General features: G+C 40.7%; 1 protein-coding gene across 4 annotated transcripts in view; it reads left to right on the forward strand.

Moving 5' to 3' along the window:
• Positions 1-26,311, forward strand: part of DYNC1I1 (dynein cytoplasmic 1 intermediate chain 1) — a 497,106-nt gene that overhangs the window by 246,727 nt on the left and 224,068 nt on the right. For all 4 annotated transcript variants that reach the window (XM_049715134.1, XM_049715135.1, XM_049715136.1 and 1 more), the window contains one exon: positions 2,294-2,409. In XM_049715134.1, coding sequence (XP_049571091.1) covers positions 2,294-2,409 — 116 coding nt within the window. The remainder of the gene's footprint in view (positions 1-2,293; positions 2,410-26,311) is intronic.

The following is a 26,311-nucleotide window of genomic DNA, read 5'->3' on the forward strand; positions in this document are numbered from 1 at the left end:
AGCTTCCCGTTGTCCAGTGCCTATGGCTGGTCACCCAGCAAGATAGGCCTACAGCTCGTGCTTGCATCTTGTTAGCAAGAGGCGCTGGAATCCCTGGCTGCAGGTATAGGTATTTCTTAACTGGACTGTGGAGATCTTTGGCCCTCACACAGATGCCCATGGAAGTCTAAACTCCAGGGTGATCTCTCCATGCCGGGTGTGACACCATTTTGAATTGGTGGTGGTACATTACCAGCCCAGTACATTTCCTTTCCATCTCTTTGCCTAAGATGAAGATGAACCTCTTGGGGCCTCAGAAAGATGCTCCAGGCTATTAAACAGCAGAGGGGGCTTTGTCTCAAGCAGTCCTGGGGTGTCTAGTCATGTTTTCTTTTTCAGATGCTTCAAGAGAGACCCATTTCAGGAAGAAAAACACTTCTTTAACCCAAGAAGGACTTAAAATAATACCTGAATTTCTTGCTTTGAAACCTTGAGCCTTTTACCTTGTTTGGTAATTTTGTTTCTAGTATATTTTGTGTGTTTTCCCCTAATTCTGTGTGAGAAGGTTTGGAGGAAGTGCTGGGTCCCCAGCCTGACCCTCCTGTACGCTCTGTGGTCCAGACATCTGAGTGAGTGAGGCCCACATGGCCCAGGCCTGAGTGGAGCTTAGTGGGGCTGCAGAGACAGCCAGCTGGGCTTGTTTCTAAACCAGCCTTAGTTTGTTTGTATCTACTCTGTGCTCATCTTAGGTTTTACCTCAATTTTAGTGATTCATAGAAAAGAAGAAATTTTTGTTTTCCTAGAAATTGTACATGGAAATTCCCAGCTGTGGTATGCATCTTCTTTCATTTTATTATTACTACTACTGAAAAAAATACAGTGAGTCTGTGCCATTGCTAGTAATAATTTAAAAATACGGAAAGGGTATGCTTCTATTGATCCTAGAGAGCTAGGGAATGTGGAATTGTGGCTAAATGGTTATGTTGCCTTTCTCTCTCAGAGAGACACACACATACTCTATTTCCTGGAAATTTTAAAGAAATATAGTAAAATACGTCTGATACTGATTAAACCTATATACTAAAATAATGTTTCAGAAACTTTTAAAATATATATGTGTGTAAATTGTGTACATATGTATATATAACATATACGTGGCATGTGCATTATATGTATGTGGTACATAGACATTACCCATACTAATCCTAGTACTAAGAACTAGTAATGTCTCCATTTTACAGTTGAGGAAACCGAGGCACAGAGAAATTAGGTAACTTATTCAAGATCACACACATAGTGGTAAGTGTGGGCTAGTCTTCTGTGATTAGCGACCACTCTGCTGCCTCCAGGAGTGGATGTTTCCTGGGTGACGCAGGAGGCACTTCAGATCTGGGGGGTAACTCAGAGCTCACCATTAAGAACCTCAGGTAGGAGTTTGACTTGGTGGCAAAAGCACTGGACCAGGACTCAGGCCAACAGAATTTTCTCCTTGGCTCTGCCATTTACGAGTTGCATATACTTGGGAATGTCTCCTACTGAATCTCACTTTCCTCATCCGTAAAATGGAGATGGTGATAATCTGCCCAGAAGCTTCATAGCGGTGTCATGAAGACAGTTGACATGATGGATGTGAAAGACATCTGACAATTCTTGATGTGCTCCATAAATATTCAGAAAGGATTTTTTTAACATGGTCACGGCTCATTTGGGAATTCTAAACTAAAACTTTATCACTCTTAGCCCAGTACCCTTTTCACTCAATTTGTGCTATGTCAACGTATCTTTAAACAAATTCACATGCTGATCTGTATTAGTTTCTTTTCTGGAGAAATGGGAGATGTTATGCTCCCCCTTGGAATATCATCCTCTCATTACTATTATAGAGAACAAGTTACTCCACTAATCATCTCTTTTTTCTTCAGATTTGAGAAGCGTTACTTTTCTTTTGTCCCTCTTGCCTAAGGGACTAGAATCCTGTATTACAAATGAAAATTCCCTTTATAACCTTTAATCAAGAAAAATCAGAGTTGCTCAGAATGGAGGGGTCTCATTTGAAGTGGACAAGACCTGGTTTTGCAGATAGAAAAGCTGAGGGTCAGCCTGAGGGACCTATCTGACACCACCCAGCAACACAGGGGCAAAGTGGGCCAAAACCCCAGTGTCCAGACTTGCAGCCCAGGGCCAGTTCAACTTCATGATGCTGCCCCTTGTACTGAGAAGCTGTGGGTATTTGGGGTTTGTTTGTTTTATTCCTGATAGATCTTCCGCAAGGAATGCCTTCCCTCTCTAAGCGTTTGTCCTTTGTTACTTTTAGACGAAGACTGCATAAGCTGGGTGTGTCGAAGGTTACCCAAGTGGATTTCCTGCCCAGGGAGGTAGTGTCCTACTCCAAGGAGACCCAGACTCCTCTGGCTACACATCAGTCCGAAGGTAAACTATGTCTTTTGTTCACTTTCCATATGATCTCTGGAGAAATTGCCAGGGAGTTACATCCTTCTTGTTGATTTCATATCTTACCATAAGACATCTTCACAGGACACGAATATAATGACACACCAAAAGCTTAAGTCTCCTTTGACTCTGATTTTGGAAACACTGGAGAGGAAACCCAGTGATATTCCTCCAAAGGACCCATGAACTTTAAAATGGATAACTTAATGAGGCCACAGTTTGTCAACACTGTGTGAGGAGGGGGAAAATCACCAAAGGATAATATAATAGAAACTTCTCTGAATTTTATTGATAAGAAGAGTGTACATTAAGATTCAGCATTTGCAGGAGTCAGCAAACTGTAACCAACCACCTATTCCTCAAATTAAAGTGTTTTGGAATACAGTCATATCCAGTCCTGCATGTCTGTATGACTGCTTTCTTGCTGCGTGGTAGGGTTGAGTACTTATGACTCACATGGCCTGAACTCTTTACTGTAATCTGGTGCTTTTCCGAAAAACTTTGCTGACCCCTGACTTGCTTTGCCAATTCAGATGGCAACACGCTAGAATTTCTTACCACGATTTAAAAAGACTTTCCATGCGATCTCCGTGTGGGTGAATGGGAATTCACTCCATGCTTCCTTCGTGCATACCTGAAAATATCAAGTGGAAAATGTATGTGCAAATCCCGATAAATTGTGAAAATACACTAATAAGAGAAGCTGAAGCTAATCAGTCGAAATGCTTCCTAGAAGTCAGAAATTACACCAAAGCAAAATCACTCCAAAGCAGAAGCAGGAGATGTGTGCACTTAAAATAGGATAAGTGAAGGTTGCATTGTTAGAGAATATAGCACTGTTTTTATAGCTAAGCAAATTCTCTTTTTACTTTGTTATTTTATTGTCTGGTGTGGTGAAGAGGATGTTAGCATTCTGGGTTCATTGTTGTTGTGTAGTAAACACTGAACAAAAGCCATGAAAATGAAAAATGATTCGCATTCCGTCCTTGGTTTACAGCATATATAAGCCAGTGCACTTTGGTTTGTGCAAGTTACAGAGCTTTTCAGTTTTGGTTTTAAACACATAACATCAAAAGACAAGTGAAATTGGATTCCTTGAAGTAGAGCGCTGTCTACAGGCCTTCTGAAAACCTTTCTTGGGTAATGCTGTCTGGCGTGGTGATGATTCTTTGGTAGCAGGGCCTCTGTTTTTCATGTGATAAGAAATGAATTTTAGAAGCAAACAAGTAGCACCCTCTGGTGGTGAAATTTTAAACCAACTATTTCAATGAACTTGAGAACTGTATATTAATGTGGCAGAAAATACAAAGTTAGAAAAGCCTTTGGGAGTTCACCTAGTCTATCCTTGGGCCTCTAGGCAGATCAGGAAGATCATTAAAAATAACCTCGTCACCCAACCAAAACATTTGTTTGAGTTAATTTGCTGCCAGAGGTATTTGCAGAGCTGTAGCCTGAGGTATGTTTATTTAGCCCCAAATTTGACCCATAACATAAAGTTATACAACTGAAATAGGAGAAGGAGTGAATTATTTTTTGGAAATGTGTAGACTTTAGATATTGGAAATGGTACAGAAATATTTACAAGGGAAGATAAATTAAGGATGAAAAGGCATCAACTCTAAACTTTTAAACTGGAACACATCAAAAGGAGAAGCCTGGGCATTCCATTTTATTACTGCAGAGAGAGCTTGGGAGCCCTCATTATGCTGTGGTCCAAGCAGCATGAAAGAAGGAATTTATTTCTCAGCTCTTGGCAGAAGTTCTTTCTGTTTTGTTAACAGGACTCACAGAGGGTTTTTATGGTGATGGGTGTTTTGATGGTTCAAATTCCACAATACAGATTTGAACTCAAAGTGAGCTACCGTAGCTCTAGACAGTAAAGCAATCCCCGATGGGTTTAGACAGGAAGAACTTTGGATTTGAGTTCAGCAAATCGTCCTCTCAGCACAGAGGATTCCTTGACCTCTGGCTGCCTGGTGTCGTCCAGCCCCTGGCTGACGGGGGTGGGTGCCCCATGCTTGCCTTTCACCTGCTGAGTGAAGTGGGGAGGCTCTACCACGTGGCGGGTTTGGATTGGCTTCCAATTTGGGAGCTTGGGCCATGGCAGTGTTTTCATGACGACTGCAGGCGTTCAGGGTCAGGAAACGATGAACTACTGAATTTCATGACACAATGAGGCTCTTGGATGGATAATACGTAAAGCTGTGGTGCGTGTAAGATCTGTTTTAGCTCATTATTGCCCATGGTGTATGAAGGAACGCTGATTATTTTTGAAGTCATTATGTGACTATGGAAAATTTAACAGTATTCAAACTGTTGATCTCAGAGCATTGATCTGTTCTACATCTAATGGAGTTCTTATGCGTTCAGTTTTTGACATGTTCTCATTTTACTCTTGAAAATGAAAGGGAAGGTTCTTTGGACTTGCCCAAGCTTAAGCTTCTCTTCTCCACTATGTACTATAATGAACATTCTCTTAATTTGTGATCGTAATGACCTGTTATGTATGAGAAACAGTCCAGAGAATGATTTAAGACCTGGAGATTTAGGAATGAGGTCCGTACAAACACTGGTTTTTCAGTACAAGTTTAGATCTTCCCTCTCTGCTTAGGTCATTAGTTGCAGAGAAAGACGGCTGAGAATAGGTAACAGTGATTTGGGGAGCAGGATATCTCTATCTCCAAAATGCTTTAAACACGTGCTTCTTATTCCCAGGTCATAAGAAAGGAAAAAAATAATGGTTCCCTTCCAAACTACGTCTACTTTGTGTTATTAATATCTCGCTGCACTGACCGTGAGGTCCTGAGGTTTGTTAGGAAGCCAGTCTTCTGCATCTTTATTATAGTGGGAAAGTGACTGGCCCATACTAGGCTCCCAACAGATGCTGTTGAGTGACAAGGATGAGGCCAGACATCTTAGAAACGCCAGGTTCTGCAGTGACCCCTAGGAGAATGAGAACTTCTTAACTTGCTGGAAAAATGTAAGCCAATCTGGAGGGAGGAGGAGGAAACTTACATAACCTGTTGATCATTTGAAGAGTTCTCTGATCTTCCTCTTCTCTTCGTGATATCTTTTTTTTTTTTTAATTTATTTATTTTGCCTGCGTTGGGTCTTCGTTACTGTGCGCGGGCTTTCTCTGGTTGCGACGAGGGGGGCTCCTCTTCATTGTGGTGTGTGGGCTTCTCATTGTGGTGGCTTTTCTTGTTGTGGAGCACGGGCTCTAGGAGGCGGGCTTCAGTGGTTGTGGCTCGCGGGCTCTAGAGCGCAGGCTCAGTAGTTGTGGCGCACAGGCTTAGTTGCTCCGCGGTATGTGGGATCTTCCCGGACCAGGGATTGAACCCATGTCCCCTGCATTGGCAGGCGGATTCTTAACCACTGTGCCACCAGGGAAGCCCTCGTGATATCTTATAAATGGGAACTTAGTGGCCCCGTGTTGGCCACCCGCCTCCCTTGACTTCCCTCTTATGCCTTGTTTCTTACATCCAAGAGAGACCAACCCACTTGCATTTTCCAAGGCACCGTGCAGCCTCTTGCCTCCACAGGCTTGTACTTACTGTCTCCCGCCTGGAATGCCATCTCTCCTGTTTGCCTTCCTTCCAGACCAAAACCAAAGGACAGCTCCTTGGTAGTTCTACTTATGGTTGACGCCTCTCCTTGTACCATGGGCATAGTCCATCTTCCCCTTATCAAGCTATTATTTAATTTATTTAATATATTTAATTGTTATTTAAATGTCTTCCTTTTAGATTGGATCTCCTTGAGGGCAAGGTGTGTGTGTGTGTGTGTGTGTTTTTTTTTTTTGGCAGTACGTGGGCATCTCATTGTTGTGGCCTCTCCCGTTGCGGAGCACAGGCTCCGGACGTGCAGGCTCAGTGGCCATGGCTCACGGGCCCAGCAGCTCTGCGGCATGTGGGATCTTCCCGGACCGGCGCATGAACCTGTGTCCCCTGCATCAGCAGGCGGACTCTCAACCACTGTGCCACCAGGGAAGCCAGTGTGTTTTGTTTTTTAACTTTTATTGGAGTGTAGCTGATTTACAATGTTGTGTTAGTTTCAGGTGTACAGCAAAGTGAATCTGTTATACATATATCCAGTCTTTTTTAGATTCTTTTCCCATGTAGGCCATTCTCTACTCAATACAGAATATTGAGTAGAGTTCCCTGTGCTGTACAGTAGGTCTTTATTAGTTATCTGTTTTATATATCATAGTGTGTATATGTCAATTCCAATCTTCCAATTTATCCCTCCCCGTTTTACCTTTATGTTTAAAATATTTTTAGCCATAAGTTTATTTTCTACATCTGTAACTCTGTATCTGTTTTGTAGATAAGTTCATTTGTACCCTTTTTTTCAGATTCCACATATAAGCGATATCATATGATATTTGTCTTTCTCTGTCTGACTTACTTCACTCAGTATGACAATCTCTAGGTCCATCCCTGTCTCTGCAAATGGCATTATTTTGTTCCTTTTTATGGCTGAGTAATATTCCATCGTATATATGTACCCCATCTTCTTTATCCATTCCTCCATCGATGGACATTTAGAAGGTGTGTGTTCTTTACCTCCCTGCCCAACACAGTGCCTGGCACAAAGAAAGGGCTCAATAGATATCAGTGGAAGAAATGAAGAATGAAATGATTCTAGACGAATAAGAAAGAAGAGAAAATGCTCATTGTATTCTGGGGAGGATGGAATATGATCCATGCATTAAGGCTGCACTGGTTTTATGGGGTTTTTAAGGAAAAGTCATGAGAGTGTGTAAGGAGGGGAGTTCAATGTTTCTGTTTCCACCAGGCCTGTATTTCCGTCCCGAGGCTGGTGCAGGCATTACTGCCGTGAACATGACAGTTATGAGAACTGAAGGAGAAAGTCACCAAGGCCACCTGGCTTGGCCCAGGAAAGAGCAAAGCAGTCACCAAGTTTGTACTGTGCAGAGATACTGTTTAGAAAGTACTTTGAGTTTGGAACAGGTGTGCAGGAAGGTTGAGGGGAATTCTTGGCTGCTTGAGGGGAATTTCTACCTTGGCTTCCCATCCTCTCTGGCATATATTCAATATAGATGCTGCAAATATAGAGATAGTTTCCCAGGATAAACTAGTCCAGCACTGCCCAATAAAAACATAATGAGCCATTATTCATTTTGGTAATGTTTTATTTAACCTAGTATATTTAACAATTATTATTCTAACATATAATCAATATAAAAATTATCAATGAGATACAGTACATTCTTTTTTTATATTATATTTTCAAAATTTGGTTTGTATTTGACACTTACAGCATATCCCAATTCAAACACTAAATTTCCCTTGGAAATACTTGAACTGTAATAAGATTTCATAAAATTGACAATTGAAAAAGTAAGTTCATATTACCACTGTTGTTCCAAACATATTTGAAAGCTGTTCAATAATTGTATCAAATATTTGTTTTTAAGTTTAAACTTAAATTAATTAAAGTTAAATTTTAAAATGCAGTTTTTTCGGTTGCATTAGCCACATCTCAAGTGCTCAATAGCTGCAGGGGGTTAGTGGCTCCTGAATTGGACAGCTCAGGTCTACCATGACCCCTCATGATGCAGGTCAGATGCTGAGACCCACAAGCCAGGCTGGTCTCCACTTTACCATGGCTGGGCAGAGGGGCTTGGGTGAGGAGACCTTCCTGACGTGTAGAGAGCTCCTCTAGGTAAATGATGACTTTGTAGATGCTCCTCCTTTTTGTGAAGTCAGCCATATCCAAGCAAGCGTTAGATGATTTGGACAGAATCCAAGTTGTACCCCCAGCAGGGTAAGTCCTCCAGTAAGCCTCATCCTGTCATATTAGAGGCAGTTGTGAGAACCCCTCTGGGTTCTCCCTTCATGGTCCACAGTTTAGAGACTAGAATATTCACTCCTTCTACCCTGTCTTCATGCTGCCGAAAGGACTTCTAAAGACCGTGTATGACCTCCTTGTTAGTTATCTACACTTCTCCTGCTCCCCTGTCCTTCTGCATGAAGTGATGAGAGATCAGAATTAAGATTTGAGTTCTAAACTGCAGATAGTTGAATTGTAAGGCCTCGTACACCTTGGTGGTCCCAAGAACATAATTCTTTGATACAAAGTTGCCCAATAAAGACATCTACCGTAGGATCTAAGTGGAAATATTTATTTGGAACCTAAAGTTTGAAATCAGACAGTTCTTAGAGAGATAATTTCCCAATGGAAGCCAATCCTGAAACACCTGGAGATGACTTGGGAGAAAACAGAGTATGGTGTCATAACCTTGACTCTCCAACTGGATATCAGTTTCCTGGACCTTAACACACTTTCTCTGAACTTACTATTTAAAGAACCACCATGTGTTTTGTGACAATCCATGGTGGCATCCGAATGCAAATTAAAACTCCCTAGTGAAGATGACACACCTAATCTTATTTTTAGCTTCTGTTTTTAAGATAAGAACTGACACTATTCCAGAGAGATAGTGACATCTGCCACAATTTGCTTCCTTAGAATATGCCTGCTATTTCCCTTTTGACACTTGGTTAAAGTGTTAATCCTGTCTCAGAACAAACTGTAGAGCCTCCAGGCCCATTGTTAACAAGATCAGGGATTTCGAGATCCTCTCCTGGGATATTAGTTTTCTTTAACAATGTTAATCTCGTATCATCTTGGCAAGACTCTTGAAAGACAAAAAAAAAAAAAAAAAAGGGTGGGGGGCTATCTAAGGAACATAGACATTTCAGACATTACTTTTTAGGTATTATTTGTATCAAATAGACAAAATTTTCTAGTTAAAAAAAATTGTTTTCTCTATCTCTCAGCCACCTTTCTAGCTATTGGTCAGGAGAGCTTTCATGGTTTAGTTCTTGATTTATATTAGACACTAAAATAGATATTGGCTTAGACTGTAGCTGGTCTTGATATTCCAGAAGAGAAGCCTCAGGCTAAAAGTTAATTTATTTTTAAAAAGTACTTAGTGAGAGTGCCAGAGATGGTACAATCAAATCTCAGTCAAATAAGCTCATTTTAGCCAAAATATTCCTTCCAGTAAAAAAACAAAAGGGTGCTTCATGACAACTCAAAATGAAACCAGAAATGTAATAAAAAGATAAAATGCAGAGCAAGACTTGCTGCCGGTGGGCACTGTCTTATTTACTATACCTCTGTAATCTACAGGTCTATAGAGAGGGGAGGGCCATTGAGGAGACTAGCCCTAGAGCATCCTGTGAACTTTAGGCTCAATATAGGATTATATCTTGGCTACAGTACTGTACTAGAAAACAAACTTATATTTTAGGAAGATGGTTTGAGAATTTTGTTTAAACATGAGCGAATCAATTAAACAACATATCACAATCTCTAGGCCACCAAGGGTTAATGTGCTTTGTAAACTCATGGCATTCAGAAGTGAAAGATTTTGCATAAAATAAAAACATTGTCCTTCTAATATTGTTTCGATGACTCCATCCCTTTAGTTTTTCATACAACTGGAAGGTATCTTTAAAAACCTCTTCAGAGCAGGAAGATGAATAAGAAGCTTAACTGAAGCTAAGGACCTGGAAGCTCATGTTAACACAAAAGGGGCTGTGAGATTTTTGTCTGACTCCAAGGCTCACACATTGCAGGTAGATGATCTAAGCACGTTTTACTAAAAAAAGAACTAATATCCAAATTATAGACCTAATAGCAAGTTAATGTGTAATCATAGATCACTGATTGCTTCTCCCAAGTTCATTTACATATCCAGTTTCCTTGATCTCCAAGGCATCCCTTCTCATAGGTCCTCATCCCTGGTAACAGACACATTGATTCTGTGTATCACCAGTGCCTGCATAGTGCCTAATGTTTGGTGTGGGAATGAATGGATGACCTGGCTTAGGTCATAGAGTTGCCTCAACTGTTCGCCTTATGAGCCAGATGATGGAAGAAATGAAAGAGAAGTAGGTCAAAGAGTAAGACATGGGAGGAGGTGCGCCAGAATTTATAGTTTCAGACACTATAAACTATGGTTAACTTAAGCAGGAAAGAGTTTGAGTAGAAGGATATTATGTAAATCACAGAATCAACCTGAAGATTGAAAAGGCAGGCTCAGAAGACAGGCAGAGAAGCTAATTGTCAAGAAGATAGCCCAAACTTACAGTACATAATATTTTCAGTAAGTCTGTGACCAGTGAACCTAGGAGAAGCATGCCAAGCAGGGGGAAAACATCCAGGATAAGCAGTTCTTCTAGTGAAGACAATTGGATTCCCCACTACACAATAGAAAAATGTGATCAACCTGGCTGGTTCTTCTTTCGAGAAGATCAACCTGGCTGGTTCAATATTGGGAGTTTCAGTTGATCTCTGGTTGGGCAAGTAGCCAAGGCATCTTGAGTTGGGGCAACTGTGGCCTTGTATGGCCTAGCTGTACATACTTGTAGCTATAGATACTTTATGAGTCCATTGAGCAAGTACTTGTGCAGCTGGACACAGGAGAATGACTGGCGTTGTAGAATAGAATGTATCAACTCTTCCACCTGATTATTAGAAGCCTCCTTCACAGTGCATAAATTTTCTAAAAAAAAATTTTACTGCAGTATAGTTGATTTACAGTGTTGTGTTAGTTGTAGGTATACAGCAAAATGAATCAGTTATACATATACATATATCCACTCTTTTTAAAATTCTTTTCCCATTTAGGCCATTACAGCATATTGAGTAGTATTCCCTGTGCTATACAGTTGGTCGTTACTAGTTACACAGTGCATAATTTTTGATTGTACATAAATATTCTGTCACTGTCAGTCTATGTTGAAAGGTCCCACCATATACCTCTTTCCTAAATCTTTTGCCATTGGTAGCCTCTACGTGTGACCTTTCAGTCATTGCTCATGGCTTAGTTTTAGATAGAGTGTTTTCTCAGTCTACTCTTCCAGCTCAAGTGGGAAATGAGATATGCTGATCAAAACGCTTTTCATTCAAGTGGAATTGTAGTGGTTTTTCTTTTCCACTGAACTTTAGGCCTACGCCTAAATGGAGGTGTCCTGTCAGCCGTCCACTTCTGGCTTTTGTCAGCCTATCACTTAGAAATTTCCAGAGTCCAGGCTCAAATGTTTTCAGACAGCTAGTCACCCAACACTTCTCTTTAGGCTGCAGGAGGAGTGGCATTGCCGCAGGAGTAAGAACATGAGAGTGAGAGCAGCGGGCTCAGGGAGATTGCTTGTCACAACTCAGTATATAGTCCTCGCTGATGAGCGAGCTAGCGGTGGATCCACCTGACTTTCTGGCCAGATGGATCAGATAGCGCTCCAGTTCATAATGCATGTTTTCCATAGTCACCTGGTGTGTCTACTTGGGTCTGCTTGTTGGGCAAACCAACACCTAGCCCTCAAAAGGCTAGTAACATAGTAAAGGAGCTATACTGTTGCTCTAAAATCTAGGGACCTGTTTTGTGCTTCCCTTTTAGAGCTCTTTGATTTTCCACAGACCCTTTGGGCATCATTGGATCTGCTGGACCAAAATTTCTAGGTAATATAGCCATTTAAAAGTAGAAGCCTTTTTTTTTTTTTTTTTTTTTTTTTAAAGTAGAAGCCTTTTGAGTCACCTGGTAAATGGGTTGAATAAGTACATGCAAATGTTGAATATATTACCTGCAAAAGCCAGAATGGCCCACCAAGTATGACAACTCTTACTATTAGAGAAACAAGATATTTGCCATATACTTTGGAGTTTATGATCACTAGACCCATAGCAACTTTCCTGAAGTAACAGATCTCTATATTTTCAAGTACTTTTCTCCCATCCTGTAGCCTACTTGTGTCTTAATAAGGTATTGAAGGTACCAATCCAGCTTACTGTTCAGGTCTTGCTAGCATGATGCCTGTGCTGAAGGTGAGATGATCAAGGCCTGTAGGTAAAGCCAGCTCTCTGGCTCAACCCTGATATAAGATGCTGAAGATGCAAAGAGAAATGAGGTGGGTCTTCTTTGGCTGTGAAGCAAGGCTTGGTATATAGAGTGTGGCTTGGTGTGTGTGTGGGGGGGGTACTTCCAGGCCTCCGTATTCTCCTGTATATTCAATTTTTCATTATTTCCTGATCAGTACTATCACTTTCACATAAGTGACTTGGTAAGGCTGGAAATTCAGTGGACTTTATCCAGGCACCCACAGAATTTTAAATTTGCATTTGAGTTTTGCAGACATTTATGAAGACATTTATCACAACCAGAGAAATGCCCTGGGTCTATGCCTTGAGCTAAAATATAGAGATCTGAGCTTGTCCTCTCTTCTTTAAGCCGTCCAGTCTCATTAGAAGCAGCCACCTCACCCTATAGCGTCTCTAAATTCTTCAGGCCGTTCACACTCTTCAGTGGCAGTGATAATTTGATCCCTTAAATCCTTCTTTTCAGTGGACACTTCATTAAAGATCATTGCAGAAGAAAAATTATCTAGCGATTTGTTACGGCTGACAGCTTCCCATTCCTGAACTCTGAGTTTTCATTTTCTTTAGCCCTTATTAGGGCGAATAACCAACACCAATTTCCTGAGTGACTGTCTTCTGATACTAATTTCTGATCAGTCTAGGTTCATGGTTGCCGACAATAGAAACGAACTCTGGTTAACTTAAACAGAAAAGGGATTTGTTGGAAAGATATTAGATACTTCATAGAATGGATTTTAAAAGTTAAGGGATTAGGTCAGAAATAGAAGGCAGCCCTAACCCCCAATGTGATTATATTTGGAAATAGGGCTTTTAGGCTAAAATGAGGTCATCATTCAGGCTAAATGAGGTCATCAGGGCAGAATCCTAATTTGATAGGATTGGGGCCTTATAAGAGGAGGAAGGGAGAGAGGTCTGTTTCTGTCTCTCCACGTGCACGCACCAAGCAAAGGCCGTGTGAGGACACAGCGAGGAGGCCTCCGCAAGCCAGGAAGAGGGCTCTCAGGAGCAACTCAATTGGCTGGTAACTTGATCTTGGACTTCCCAGCCTCCAGAACTGTGAGAAAGTAAATTTCTGTTGTTTAAGCCTCTCAGTCTATGGCATTTTGCTGTGGCAGTCTGAGCAGGCAGAGACAGCAGCTAACACGGCAAGGTGATGCCTCTGAACTTGATCAGCTTGATAAAGGCGACCTGGACCTCCTGGACTTCCTGTCATTGGGCACTGCCATTAGGCTCAGGATTTAAATTCTGTTGTCACTGCTGCCTTGAAACCCTCTACTTCTCCCTGCACCTTGACGGTGCTCCCTTGAGCTTTAAAGGGGTCCACTAGGCAGGCCTCGGTTACATGCGCTGAATTAGCTGTGAGGGTCAGGCAGAGGAATAACTGCCCAGCCTGGCTTCCATAATATTAGGGGAGGCCATGACTTTACTTTGATCTATTTTGGTATACCCTGCTCTAAAAGAGGGTGTTTGGATGCTGGGCAGCCAAAAATATATATTTGAAAAGTGCCTGCTCTGGTGAGAAGCAAAAAGGGGAGGTAAAGAGAAAAATTTTATGTGTTATGTGCCCAGGGCACTCATAAACATTATTGTTCTTGCAGTGTTGCTACAGAATTTACTCAAATTACAAATCTGAAGTGCAAAGACAATGCAGCTCCTTTATCTTGTCTTCAGCTGTCTATAATACTATTCGCTATTAGGGGAAAATAGAAAAAAGGTATGCAATAAACCTGAGTGCAGTCTCTTACTGTAAACAGTCTCAGTTGGTATGTTCAGTTAAAATTGACTGGAAGCGTTCCAACCCTCATAGAACCTCACTCTCACCTGCTTTTCTCCCTGAGATCATGGCCAAACTGGAGGGGAGAGAGAAGAGGTTACATGATCTCATGGCCTTGGTGGAGTAGGGAGGGATGAGAGGGACTCTGGCCTCAGTCAAGTCCTTGGCAGTATGCTGGCTGACATCTGCTTCTCTCTGCCCTGACCTTTATCCACCTGGGCACTGGCACCCAGTGCTGGTGAACTTGTGTCTGTTCTTTTTTTTTTTTTTGCGGTACGCGGGCCTCTCACTGCTGTGGCCTCTCCCGCCGCGGAGCACAGGCTCCGGACGCGCAGGCTCAGCGGCCATGGCTCACGGGCCCAGCCGCTCCGCGGCATGTGGAATCTTCCCGGACCGGGGCACGAACCCGTGTCCCCTGCATCAGCAGGCGGACTCTCAACCACTGCGCCAGCAGGGAAGCCCGTGTCTGTTCTTTTGGCTTGGCAATGTCTCCAGAAAGCACGGGCCACTTTGCTCTTGATGACTTGGTCTCTTCTCGGCTTTCATTGTTTCTAGAACTTGAGTCAATGCCCTGCCTTCTGTTCAACCCCTGGCCGGGAAGTCCATGTCCAGCCCAGGCCATGTAGTCCTTTTATTCACCACAGCAGACCCTGTGGCAGACTGGCTCTCCATTGAGTGTCCATGCCTCAGATGATCTGATGGAGGCTTAGGAGCACTCACTGGTTCTTCTGTTTTATGCCAACCACTCCCAACAAAGCTGGGTCGCTGCCTTGTGGTGAACGAGACCTGTTGCATAGTGGTCTCCGTAGATTCCCAAATAAGGAATGTGGTTCAGTGGTTCCTGTGCTCATCTTTTTTCTTGGTTTATTAACACTCCTCCCTCCCAATGCTTCTCCTCAGAAAGTGGAAATCCAGATGTATCTGAAAACTTATCTCTTCTTCTTCTCCCTGAATGCTCCTTTTCTTGCCACTTATCTAAAAATAAACTCCCATGTTTAACTTCCCCCATAGATTGGGGAAAGAAGTGGACAGAAGGAGTGGATCTTTATGGGTTTGCTTGTTTTTCTTTATTCTAAATGGTAAGGAAAAGAAATTTGGAATGGCTTTTCTCCCTCAGTTAATCCTGACTCTCATCGTCCTGTGGGGTTCCAAAATCCAGTTTTTTGAGAAGGGAGCTGAATGTTACCTTAGCCATTTTATTTTCATTCTGCATCAAATTCTAAAGTCTCTACTAGCAAATGAATGCCCTAGGTAGACTAGGCTGCAGATTATTATGTTCAGAAAGAAAAACAGAAAAGCACATTAATACTTTTCAAACATAACTCTCACTGCTCATCAAAATGAACAGGATATTGTTTTTGTTCATCACTCTTGATCAATGATAGAGTCAAGAGACATCAGGATTAAGGAACATTAGTGTATAACAAGCCTTTTATTCCTTAGAGAAATACAACTGATATGTTGACTAAGTCAAGAAGTATATAAAGTTTCCATTTCCAGCATGGCAACATGGAGTGCTCTGTGGATCTGCTTCCCAGTAAAATTAGTGAAAATATTTAAAAAACCAAAACCAAAACACTCAAGTCTCTGGAAATGGTACCAATGGCATACAACAAATGAAAAAACATTTATTTAAGAAAACTTAACTAAAACTTGGTAAGAACAGGAAGAGTCTGCGGTGTTTGAACCACAGCCTACTCCTATGCTCCCTCTTCCCAGTTCAGCTTGGAGCAAACTCTCCTTCAGGTGGGTGCAGAAAAGAACACAGAGCTGCCTGTCCTCCCCGCTCCCAGTTGGAGGGCTACTGTATCTTCCTGGGAGGGGCAGGACTTTACAATCTCCGTTTCTGCCCCTAGATACCAGTTACAGAGCCTAAGCTTCAAGCAAGTGCAACTGAGAGGCGGATATTCTCTTCTTTAGCCTAGCCCAGACTTGAGAAATAGGGAATTTACCTTGGGGGCAGCATGCTAAAAATACCGGGGCCCTAATCACCAGCTCATGTGTAAAGCAGAGGTTCCATTCAGGGAGAGGCAAGCCGGATACACCAGAGGCTATGGCAGGACCCAACTCTGCCAAGCACCCAGCTCCGAAAGCATAGGTGTCACTCAGAAGTATGCCACTGTCCCCTCCCCCAGCTCCAGAGCATTGGCCCAGAGGAAGAAGTAGGCCATAAAGCAGAGAGGTTAGAATCTCTTCCCAAAGAAGCTGACTTCATTTGCAATGGACTGTGGGGATATTGAAGCCTAACGACATCCTCAAAACAATGGAGGTTGTGCTATAAAGCAATTCAGAGTCAACTGGTAGATGCATACAAGATATAAGCTAAGTCACAGGCCAGCTAGTTTACTTGCCAGAGCCAGGGAGACAGACAACTAAGAAGAGCCTTCCTGGGATCAGACAAATCTCAAAAACTGAACTCAAAAACTATCTCTATAAAGGAGCCTGAGTTTAATTGGATCAATCTGTGGAGAAATTTGTGTCCCAGGGCACTGTTGACAACAACAGAGCCATCAGCCAGCAATTAATGGAACTTAACTGCTGGGTGTGGTCAAGGACAGGGACAGTTAAAGGGACTGCAAAATACTGTCCTCCCAAGATGACTGTGCAGATGCCCAAGGCTGCACCATCTGAGGAGCAATATCAGAGGCTTTACACTATGGGGTGAGAGGAGAGAACAGACTTCACCAAAATAATCCAGTCACTAAACAAATAAACAAGCAAGTAACAATAACCAACCCCTAGAGAAGGGAAAGGAGATCAACCAGTACCCAGACTCACTACAGTGTATTACCTAAAATAGCCAGTTTTACAAGGCAAAAGAAACTGCCTGTGAAAACAGATTAAAAACTTCAATATTTCATTAAATGGAGAATATCAGTAAAGAGGTAGAAATTATTTAAAAAAAACAAAAAGAAATGTAAATTCAGGATTTGGAAAGTACAGAAACTGAAAAGAAAGATTCATTAGAAGGCACAACAGCAAAAAAAGAAAAATGAAGAGATCCTCAGAGAAATGTGGGATACCATTAGATGACTCAGCATACATAATGGGAGTGCTGGAAGGAGAGGTGAGAGAGGAAGGAGTAGAAAAAATAGAAAAAATACTCTAAGAAATAATGTTTGAAAACTTCTCAAATTTGATGGAAACTTTAATTCACGAACCCAAGAGTCTCAACAAACTCCAAGTAGAATAAATGTAAGGAGTTCTAGAAAAGACAGATCGTAGTATAAATACTGAAAGCAGAAAGTGAAAAACCAATTTTCACTTACAAGGAACTCAGTAAGATTAACAACTGACTTCTCATCAGAAACCATGGCAGCCAGAAGACAGTGGGATAACATATTTAAAGTTCTCAGAGAAAAAACTGTCAACCAATAAATGTGAACCTAGCAAAGCTTTCTTTCAAAAAATGAAGGTGAAATAAAGACATACCCAAATAAACAAGCACTGAGAGAATTTGCTGCTAGCAGAGTCACCTTATAAGAAACACTAAAGGAAGTTCTTCAGGTTAGGGGCAACTGAACCCAGATAGTAATTCAAATTCACAGGAAAAAACCAAGAGCACAGGTGAAGATAATTATGTAACCATAAATGACAGTGTAGGTGTATACTTCCTCTTTTTCTTCATTAACTGATTTAAGTAGCATTATCTAAAGTACTATACACATAATTATATTGCTGAGCCTCTAATGTATGGAAATGTAATATATTTGCTAGTAATAACACAAAGGAAGTAGGTTGCAAAGCTGCATTTGGCCTAAGGAAATGACTCCAAATGGTGATTTGAATCCACAGGAAGAAATGAAGAGAACCAAATACGAAGGTTAAATAACAAAAGCTCTAAGTATATCATTGCTCTCCCCTCAACTTCTTTAAAATATATAATGTCATATGAGGTAATAATTATAACAATGCATTGTGGGCTCTATAACATATATAGATAGATGTAACAATAAGAGCATTGAAAGGAGAAAGGGAATAGAGCTATATAGGTATAACATTTCTGTATTTCATTGAAATTGTTAGTATAAATCTGAAGCAGACTCTGATAAGGTAAGATGCATATGGTAAGCCCTAGAGCAACCACTAAGGAAATAACTTTAAAAAAATTTAGTGGGAAAAATATTAAAAATTAAGGTGTTACATTTGAAAATATTCACTTAATGTAAAAGAAAACTATAAGAGAATAATAGAAGAACAAAAAACGACATAAGACATACAGAAGACAAAAATAAAATGTCATCTATAAATCCCACTGTAGTATATTAGTGAGTGGTGGGATGGGGTTGGGCGTGGGCACCTTGATGAAACCAAATCTGCCAGATATGGACCCATAGGGGTCCTGGCTGAGAAGATACAGATACTGGACAAGTGCGGGTGATAGCGGAATGTAGTAGCAGTACAGGCAAGCAAATTATAACCAAAAGAGATAATGCAGTGGCCTGCAAAGAGATGTCCCAGGGTGGACTATAGCACCAGGAGGGAAATGTAGTTTACAGTAGAAAAAGATATTGGGAAAGTAGTAGGGGGAAAAAAATGGAGAAAATCCTAAGGTGGCAGAAAATATGGCCTGTGAAAGTAGCATAGTGTCAAGAATGTCTGAAGGGAGGTGAAAAGTTCTTTCAAAATGACAGTATGAAGTTATCCAAAATAGAAATATGTTTTATCTTGAGAGTCAACTGAAATCTGTTGGTAGTGACTAAGTGGATTGCTGTGTTGAGAAGGATTCTGAGACTCCATTCTACCTCATCTCAATTAGAGATGTCTTCTATGGGCGTGAGATGGGAAGTAAGCATGCCTTTTGTTGGCAAACACTGGTTAAAATTGTCTTTAAAGAGTGTCAGGACTGGGGCAATGAGAATCTCAGAGTTGCTATCTTTTACATTTTATTATATATATAGGCTATGGAATAACTCTTTTGAGTACCTTGTTATTTAAAGAAATTCTCCTATGTGTTATTTTCCTTCGCTGATTTCCTATGGTCTGCAGTAACTAGCATTAAAACTCTTGCATGAAGAGGAGACTTATATTTGGGGGATAGTGAGGAAGGGAAAAACAATTTCAGGGAGGAGGAGCTGCAAAAGTAGAGGAAGTGACCAAAAAGTAGAAAGAGAAGCATGGTCAGCTCTCGTGGCATAAAGCAAGAAAGAAAGTTGTAAACAAATAACTTGCCAAGGGCATGGAAATGGGGGCAAGAGAACTCCATTTGGTCCCCATACATTTTAGACAGGCTGAGGGGTTGAAATCTGGGACATCCAGTTGAAGGCATTAGAAATTCAACCATATGAACTGGGTTTCATGAGGGAGGAGGTACTGTATGAGAGAAATGCCCACCTTTCCCTTATTCTGGTTTCCAGGAAGAAAGACCTTCCCTCAAAACTCTTGATTCTTGTGCCTTTCTTTTCTTCTCCTAATAGAGGTAGAATTGTAGGAAGGTTGGTGGACAATAATTGGCCAACATTTCTTGATTGGATGGAACTAATTTATCAGTGGTCCTTAGGAGGGGAAATTTGACCTCTTCCTACTACTGTCATCCTCACACCAGTTAGAGGTAGTGACGTATGTAAAAGTGCTGGCTCTGTCAGATGTGAACTGTCCCAGGGTCTAGAATCTGGGGGAAAGGTGCAGCAAGTTACACCTAGGTTACAACTGCCAGCATATCGTTTATCAGTATTAATGATGATAATTTGGGCTTTATTTGTTTTGTCTCTTGTTTTATCTCTCAATTAATTCAGAACTTGGACAGGAAAGAGTGGTGCTATTAATCTGACCCTTCAAGACCCCAACATCTTGGTACATAGCCTCAAAATCGTATCCAAGCCTCCCACATAAGGGAATTCCATCAACTGAATGCATTTCCTGCCCACATCTGATGTTTCCTTCACTATGAAGCTCAGTTAGTATAATACTCCTGGCCTCTTGCCACCCCTTTACTCACTTCACCCTGCCCGCCCCCCAGCCTCCCTCCCCAGTGGAGGTACAGTGACTTGTTTCAAGCCAGCTCCTCTCTCTTTTGGGGGAAGCAAGCTTACCTGTAAGCATACAAGTTACCTTTTGCTCCTCTGTGCCTTTGGTCATACTCGAGTCACACTCCGCTGGGGAGGCCTGTCAAGTCTGGTCTTACCTGTAAGTGGGTGAATAAATCTGCCTAATTTAGGAGATCAATTAGCAGGTCCATTTGGCTTTCTCAGTAAGCTTTCTCACTCAGTCTTCATCAGTGATGAAAGTGTTACTTTGGCCTCGCTCCATTGTTATGTTTGCCTTATTTGTCATTTGGGTGCAACTTATTCAGTCCTCTAAGAAGCTCAACAAGTATTAGGAAAATCATGGCAAGGTATCAGTTCTGGAGTGATCAGAGTACTGAAAATAATATTAATGACAGTAGGTAGCTAGACAAAAAAAGAGTAACTGATGTTAAGGGGAGAGGTTTACTTTCTAGCTACGAGAAAAGAGCTCATTTATAGAAGTGGATCTCAAGGTCAGAGTGGAACCAGTAGTAAAGTGAACTTAATGTTGGCCCCTGAACTTCTTTTAATTCTCCATAAATGTGTATCAGTGCTGGACCAGTGTGGTAGGACTAACCGTGCAAATTAGAAAGTGGTTTGTGAAGGCAGGGATCCAGGGAGGTTGTTATGCTTGATGACTTGTTAAAAAAAACAAACAACAACACAAAACCCCGATCATTATTATCACAGAGTCCTAATGTGAAATAAGATTTCCTATAAAATTGTCAGCACAGGATTCCAGTTTTGATAACAAGTCAGATGATTTTGTTGCAGGAAAACATGTATCTGATGGAGAACCTTTCCTTTTCATAAAATAAGGCCATTTTTGGACTGTGGGAGAATAGTCGATCTCATTTAACAGCCTGAAACTTGTGAAATTTGTTTTCTTGTAGTCAGTAGTGCAAGTGGCTGTTCTCACTGTGAGTTTAGCATACTGAAGGCTCAGGACGTTTTTTTTTTTTTTTCTGGTACTGGGAAGAAGGCTTGAGCCTTGGCTCAAAGAAAGTGAGGATAACTTTTAATCTTCTCTACTTGGTTGTTCTCTAGTGTCATTTGGCAGGCGCTGGCAGCCCATTCACACTTCCTGATGAAGTAAGCATTTGGGGACAGGCATGTGGTCATGCATGCATGGTACACTGGATAAAATCAGTTCGAGGCAAGACACAAAATATGATGAAATGTATATGAACATAATGAAATGTGTACGAGTTTGTAATTTATTAACTGTTCACAGGGGGTAAGATCTGTTTTGTGCATCACAGATCTTATACTTCCCATTGGTTCCATACATGCTCTGGCTGAGGACGCCCACATTAGCATGTGTTTTCCTATCTTCAGGGATACCATTGTAATTTCCTCCCATTCCTGTTTTCTCCATGGTAGCCTCTACTGACAGAAGCATCGTCCTTCTCTTGAACCACCATTTTAATTTGTTTGGACATCAAAAAAGTCCTATCTCCTTTCAGCCCCTTTCCGTAAAAGGATGTTATGAAGATGAAATGAGAAAATGATTGGACGATGCCTTTCCTTAAACTATTATTTCAGTGATAGACATTGATTTTGCTGCTGGAGGCCTGAAGGAATATATATGTGATACCAATCCTCCCCTCCTAAAATGGACCAGGACAGTGTTCTGGCCAATATTGGGGATTTCTTAATAATGATGAGTTTTGGGATGTGCCTGTTTTCCCAAGAAAAAGAGGACAGAGAGAGTTTCCATATTTCTTAGCGCACCTGAATAGAGAGTTTGAGCAGCTGTTTCCTTCTCTCCTCAGTTCACGTGCAGCGGTAAACTCAGCAGAGTCATCTAGCAGAACTACATAGTCCCAGTCATCTTCAGGTGCTCCAGACAAGCAGTGATTTGGGCTGATGGAGGGATTCTTGGGTGGGCTGGTGGTGATGCGTCTTCCAGTAACCATTACTAGAAGTGTCAGCCTAGGTAAATTCATGTTCATCTGGGTCCATTTTATCTCATTTTGTTTTAATTTAACCCAGATCTTGAGATCCAAGTGTTAATGTTGAGCATTAGTTTAGTGAGGTACGGTGAAACTTGAAAAGGAGGGAAAAAATGTTCCTTGCCACTCTTATAGAGACTGAGGAAATGGGACTTTTCCCCTCCCTCTCTATTTTGGTAATCTTTGGCTTGGCATATTTGGGTAAGAAAATGAAAGGTTTGCCTACATAGTTGAAATCTCTCGTCATATTATATCATCTGAAGCCTATTTGTATGTTGGGATCATTTTATTTGGTTTTGGTTAGACATAAAAGTGTTCTGTGGTCTCCTCTTTTTTCAAGGCCTTCTGGCTTTCAGTAAATTGAGTGATTTCATCCCTGTCCGGGTTTCCTAGTGAAATCTTGTATTTTTACTCAAATTACTTGATCAATTAGTTATGTCAGTTGCCCAAAATGTGCCTTTTTATTAATAGCACCTTTTATCAGCTCATTGGAATTAGACATTGCAACCATGGTCTGAAGCTGGCAACATCTTGCAATAATTTATAAATATTACTTTAAAAAATAGCATCACAATTGCTCATTCGTGAACTTTCTGGATGTGTCCCTGTGTGAGAAATTGCATTTGTGTTATTATTAGTTCTGACAAACTGGATTAGGTCTTGGCTATTGTTAAGTGGTTCTATCTGCCCTCAAATCTACTGAGAGACATAGCATTTCTAATGAATTTAATTAAAACTGTATGCGGTTTATAGAGTTGCCTGTAGTCAGTATGCCATTCTTCTTGACTGAATGGAGTTTCTGCTAATGTGTAATGATGTTTTATATGAGAGATGTTTGAAACTGCTTCATAGTAGCCCCAAGGTAGTTTCCGTGGAATGACATGGTGATGAAATATTAAAATTTAAAAAAACCCTTTCTACTTAAGTGAGTCATGTTTACACTAACTAATGTATGCATAAGTGTGTTAAATATGTTTGTTGAAGCTGTGAGAGCATGGGTTGTATTTCAACACCAGCAATATGTTCACAGTGAAAGATTTTTAAGAAATTCAAATCTGGCAACACTTTGGGAGATCTGCTGTATGTATTATTCTTTGAAGTATATAAAAAAATACCGGCCATTATGGAATTTCCTCTTAAAATTTAGTTCATTTGGCCAAGTGGTTTCAGTGATTCTCCCCTAACAAATAAGAATTATATATAAAGAAGGTTCTCAGCATCAATTTTAAACATAATGCTGGAAGATTTTCAATGATAGAACGTAATGTCTTTTTTTGTGTATTTAATGTCTTTTTAAAATATAAAGACATCTGCATTTTCTTAATATTTTTAAAGAATGAATTGTTTAATAAAATTTTATGGAGGGTGTCAGTGAAGCCCTGAGATTTAATAGACTCAAATTCTGATTCTGGAAATTGATTTTTGATGGTAATGATAAGAGAAAGGCAGGGAAGAACACTCATCTTGACCCATTGTCCCCCCATGTTTAGTCCTTTAAAATGGTAAAATACTACTGAGGAATGCAGTCTTTTATATCATCTCTATTAAATACATAATAAGATGTTTGATGATTTTGTAGAACGTAGTAGGGACCGCAGTTAGAAGACTTTGTAAGATTGCAGAGAGGAAGTGGTTCCATGACCATGGGAATCCAGGACTGTGGTTTCTTGAGAAGTCAATGAAATGGACAGTTGGCATGAACAGTGAAGAAAGGTTAAAAGGATAGTAAAGGCAAAAACAGCTTACAGGCTGCATACACAGCACTGTCCTCTGTTACTTCTCTGAGCCTCAGTTTCTCCAAGTCAAGAAACCTCATAGGGTTGTAGTGAAGATCAAATGTAATTCATGTAAAAATAAAATTCCATCCAAAATGCTTGATATACAATACTTGTTATCAGTATTCATAAATCTTAGCTTAAAAATTACCATTTGCACACATTCTAACTAGATGTCTTAATGTTCCCGTGAAATATTTCACACATTTATTCAATATCACCAAATATTCTTTCACTTCTAGAACCCCTTTATTTTCTCCAGACCTGAATGGCATGTTATTTTAGAATTTTTGTTCTGAGACATACACCTGGTCTTAGCTTCTCAAAACTAGAATCATTTTAGGTAGCCATATCTCTTTCCAAAATCTCGTTGAGTTATAGGAAGAAAGACATTAAAAACTATTTATTCCTTGCACTTCATTTTGTCCCCTAATTTTTATGAAAATAATTTCTCTGTGAGCTTTCAGAAGTCATATTATGAATCCTAATTTTAAGATTTGGGTGACATTAATTAATAGTAGCAGCTACCATTTATTGAGCCCCTCTAACTTGCTAAGCATGACATGCTCTCCACATCGTTTCTCTACAGTCCTCGCTCCTCTGCCAAACAGATTGCCTTATTCTACATTTTATAAAGTAACTAAGATTCAGAGAGCTTAACTTGAGGACAGATAACCAAGCCAGGACTCATACTCTGCACTTCCTGACTTTAAGCTTCTTCCCGTGGTATCACTCTACCTCAAACCAGATAGCCTCTTTCCATTTGAAGAAAACGCATTTTTTTCAAGGCATTTTCAGGGTTGTCTTATGTTGACTTTAGTGAATTGACCAACAGTGCTGCTTGACTGACTGCACAAACCCTCGCCAAGAAGGCAAAGTAGAAAAAAAGGTTGAGGAAACTCCAGACAATTGAGGCATGATAGGCAAAAAGGTACCTCGGTCTCACTGAAGAACATATGGAAGAGAGCAGCAATAGTCACAAAGAACAAGTGGGAAACATGCCCTTTATGAGTGATGGTATTCTGTTTCCATGGAAACTAGCCATGGAGGAGAGAGTGCCCATTTCTATTTACTCAGTCTGTAAGTGTTGAATGTCTATGACAGGGCAGCTTTCAACAAAACATAATTCAAAAAGACAGCTCTGATCATGCCACCTCCATGCCTAAAAACTTTCCATGACTTCTGGCTATGTGCAGAATGCTATGTGAGCATAGGGGGCCCTCCAGAATATGACACTAACCTACTTAGTCAGTCTCATCTCCCACCCTCCACAACTCAGTCTCCATGCTCTGGTCCAGTGGTTCCTAACCTTGGCTGCATGTTAGAATCATGTGGGGAGCTTTAAAAATATACACATGTCTGGACTTCACCCCCAGGAATTCTGATTTAATTGGTCTGGGGTGGGATCTTAAAATCTCTCCAGGTAATTACAATGCACAGTTGGGATTAAGGATCACTGCTCTAATCAAAGGAGATTCTGAAAACTATTTCAGCCTCCCGACTCTTTTTCCTGAGGTTTTTCCCTTCTCTTGAAATACCTTTTCTCTCTTCTTCCCTTCCACCTCCTCTTCTGAACAACTACATCTTTTAAATTCTTCCCATCCTGTAAGGCCCCTCTCGAATGCCTTGAAGCTTTTCTTACCCCCTGTCCCCTTTAGTGGAATGACATCTCTCATTAAAACTCTTTACAAAATGTGCTTGTGCCCCTATTATAGCATCTATATCTCCTATCAAAACCTCCTATCACCCTTCTTCATGAGCAGAAACTAGTTTTACTGATTTCTTTGCACTGAAGTCTTAATTAAAAATTAAATACATATATTTCAAATATTACAAAAAATCTTTACACAGATCCTTGGAGAAAAGAGTTAACATCATCCTCCCATTTCTGATGATGTCTGTGTTGAGTCCGAGACTAGACTCAAAGTCTATCCCATAACAATGAAAGTTTTATTTTAGAGTCTGTGAGCCCCTGATAGGGTACTTAGAATGGTGTATGGGCCTGCTGTGTTATTCTCAGGAAAGCTTCCGTGGTTTTAATCAGAGTATCAAAGGTACCCATCTATGATCCATTGACTTAAGATTTACTGTTCTAGAGAATAAATCTTCCTCACTCAGCATGCGGTGATGACAGTGGTCCCGTTTGCTGTTCACTAATGTTTCATTTCTCTTTCTGCCATGCTAGCATAGCTTTGGAACACCCAGCTCTGTTTAGGTTGAATGCCTTCATGAAACTATCATTAGTCTAAAGACTAATAAAGCACAGCATCTGTCATTTGGATGATTAAATACTTTTTAAATAAGAAATAAAATCACATTAAAGGTGCTTTTATTATTAGTCAGAAAAGTATGAATTTCCAGCTTGACTAGATGATAAAAGAATAGTGGCCCTGCCATTGTCCACCAGTAACTCACAGAAGAAAAGTGCTCACATGCATGTGTGAGTGAGTGTGTGTGTGTGTGTGT

The sequence above is a fragment of the Orcinus orca genome, chromosome 9 (genome assembly GCF_937001465.1).
Source record: "Orcinus orca chromosome 9, mOrcOrc1.1, whole genome shotgun sequence".
NCBI classification, from domain to species: domain Eukaryota; kingdom Metazoa; phylum Chordata; class Mammalia; order Artiodactyla; family Delphinidae; genus Orcinus; species Orcinus orca.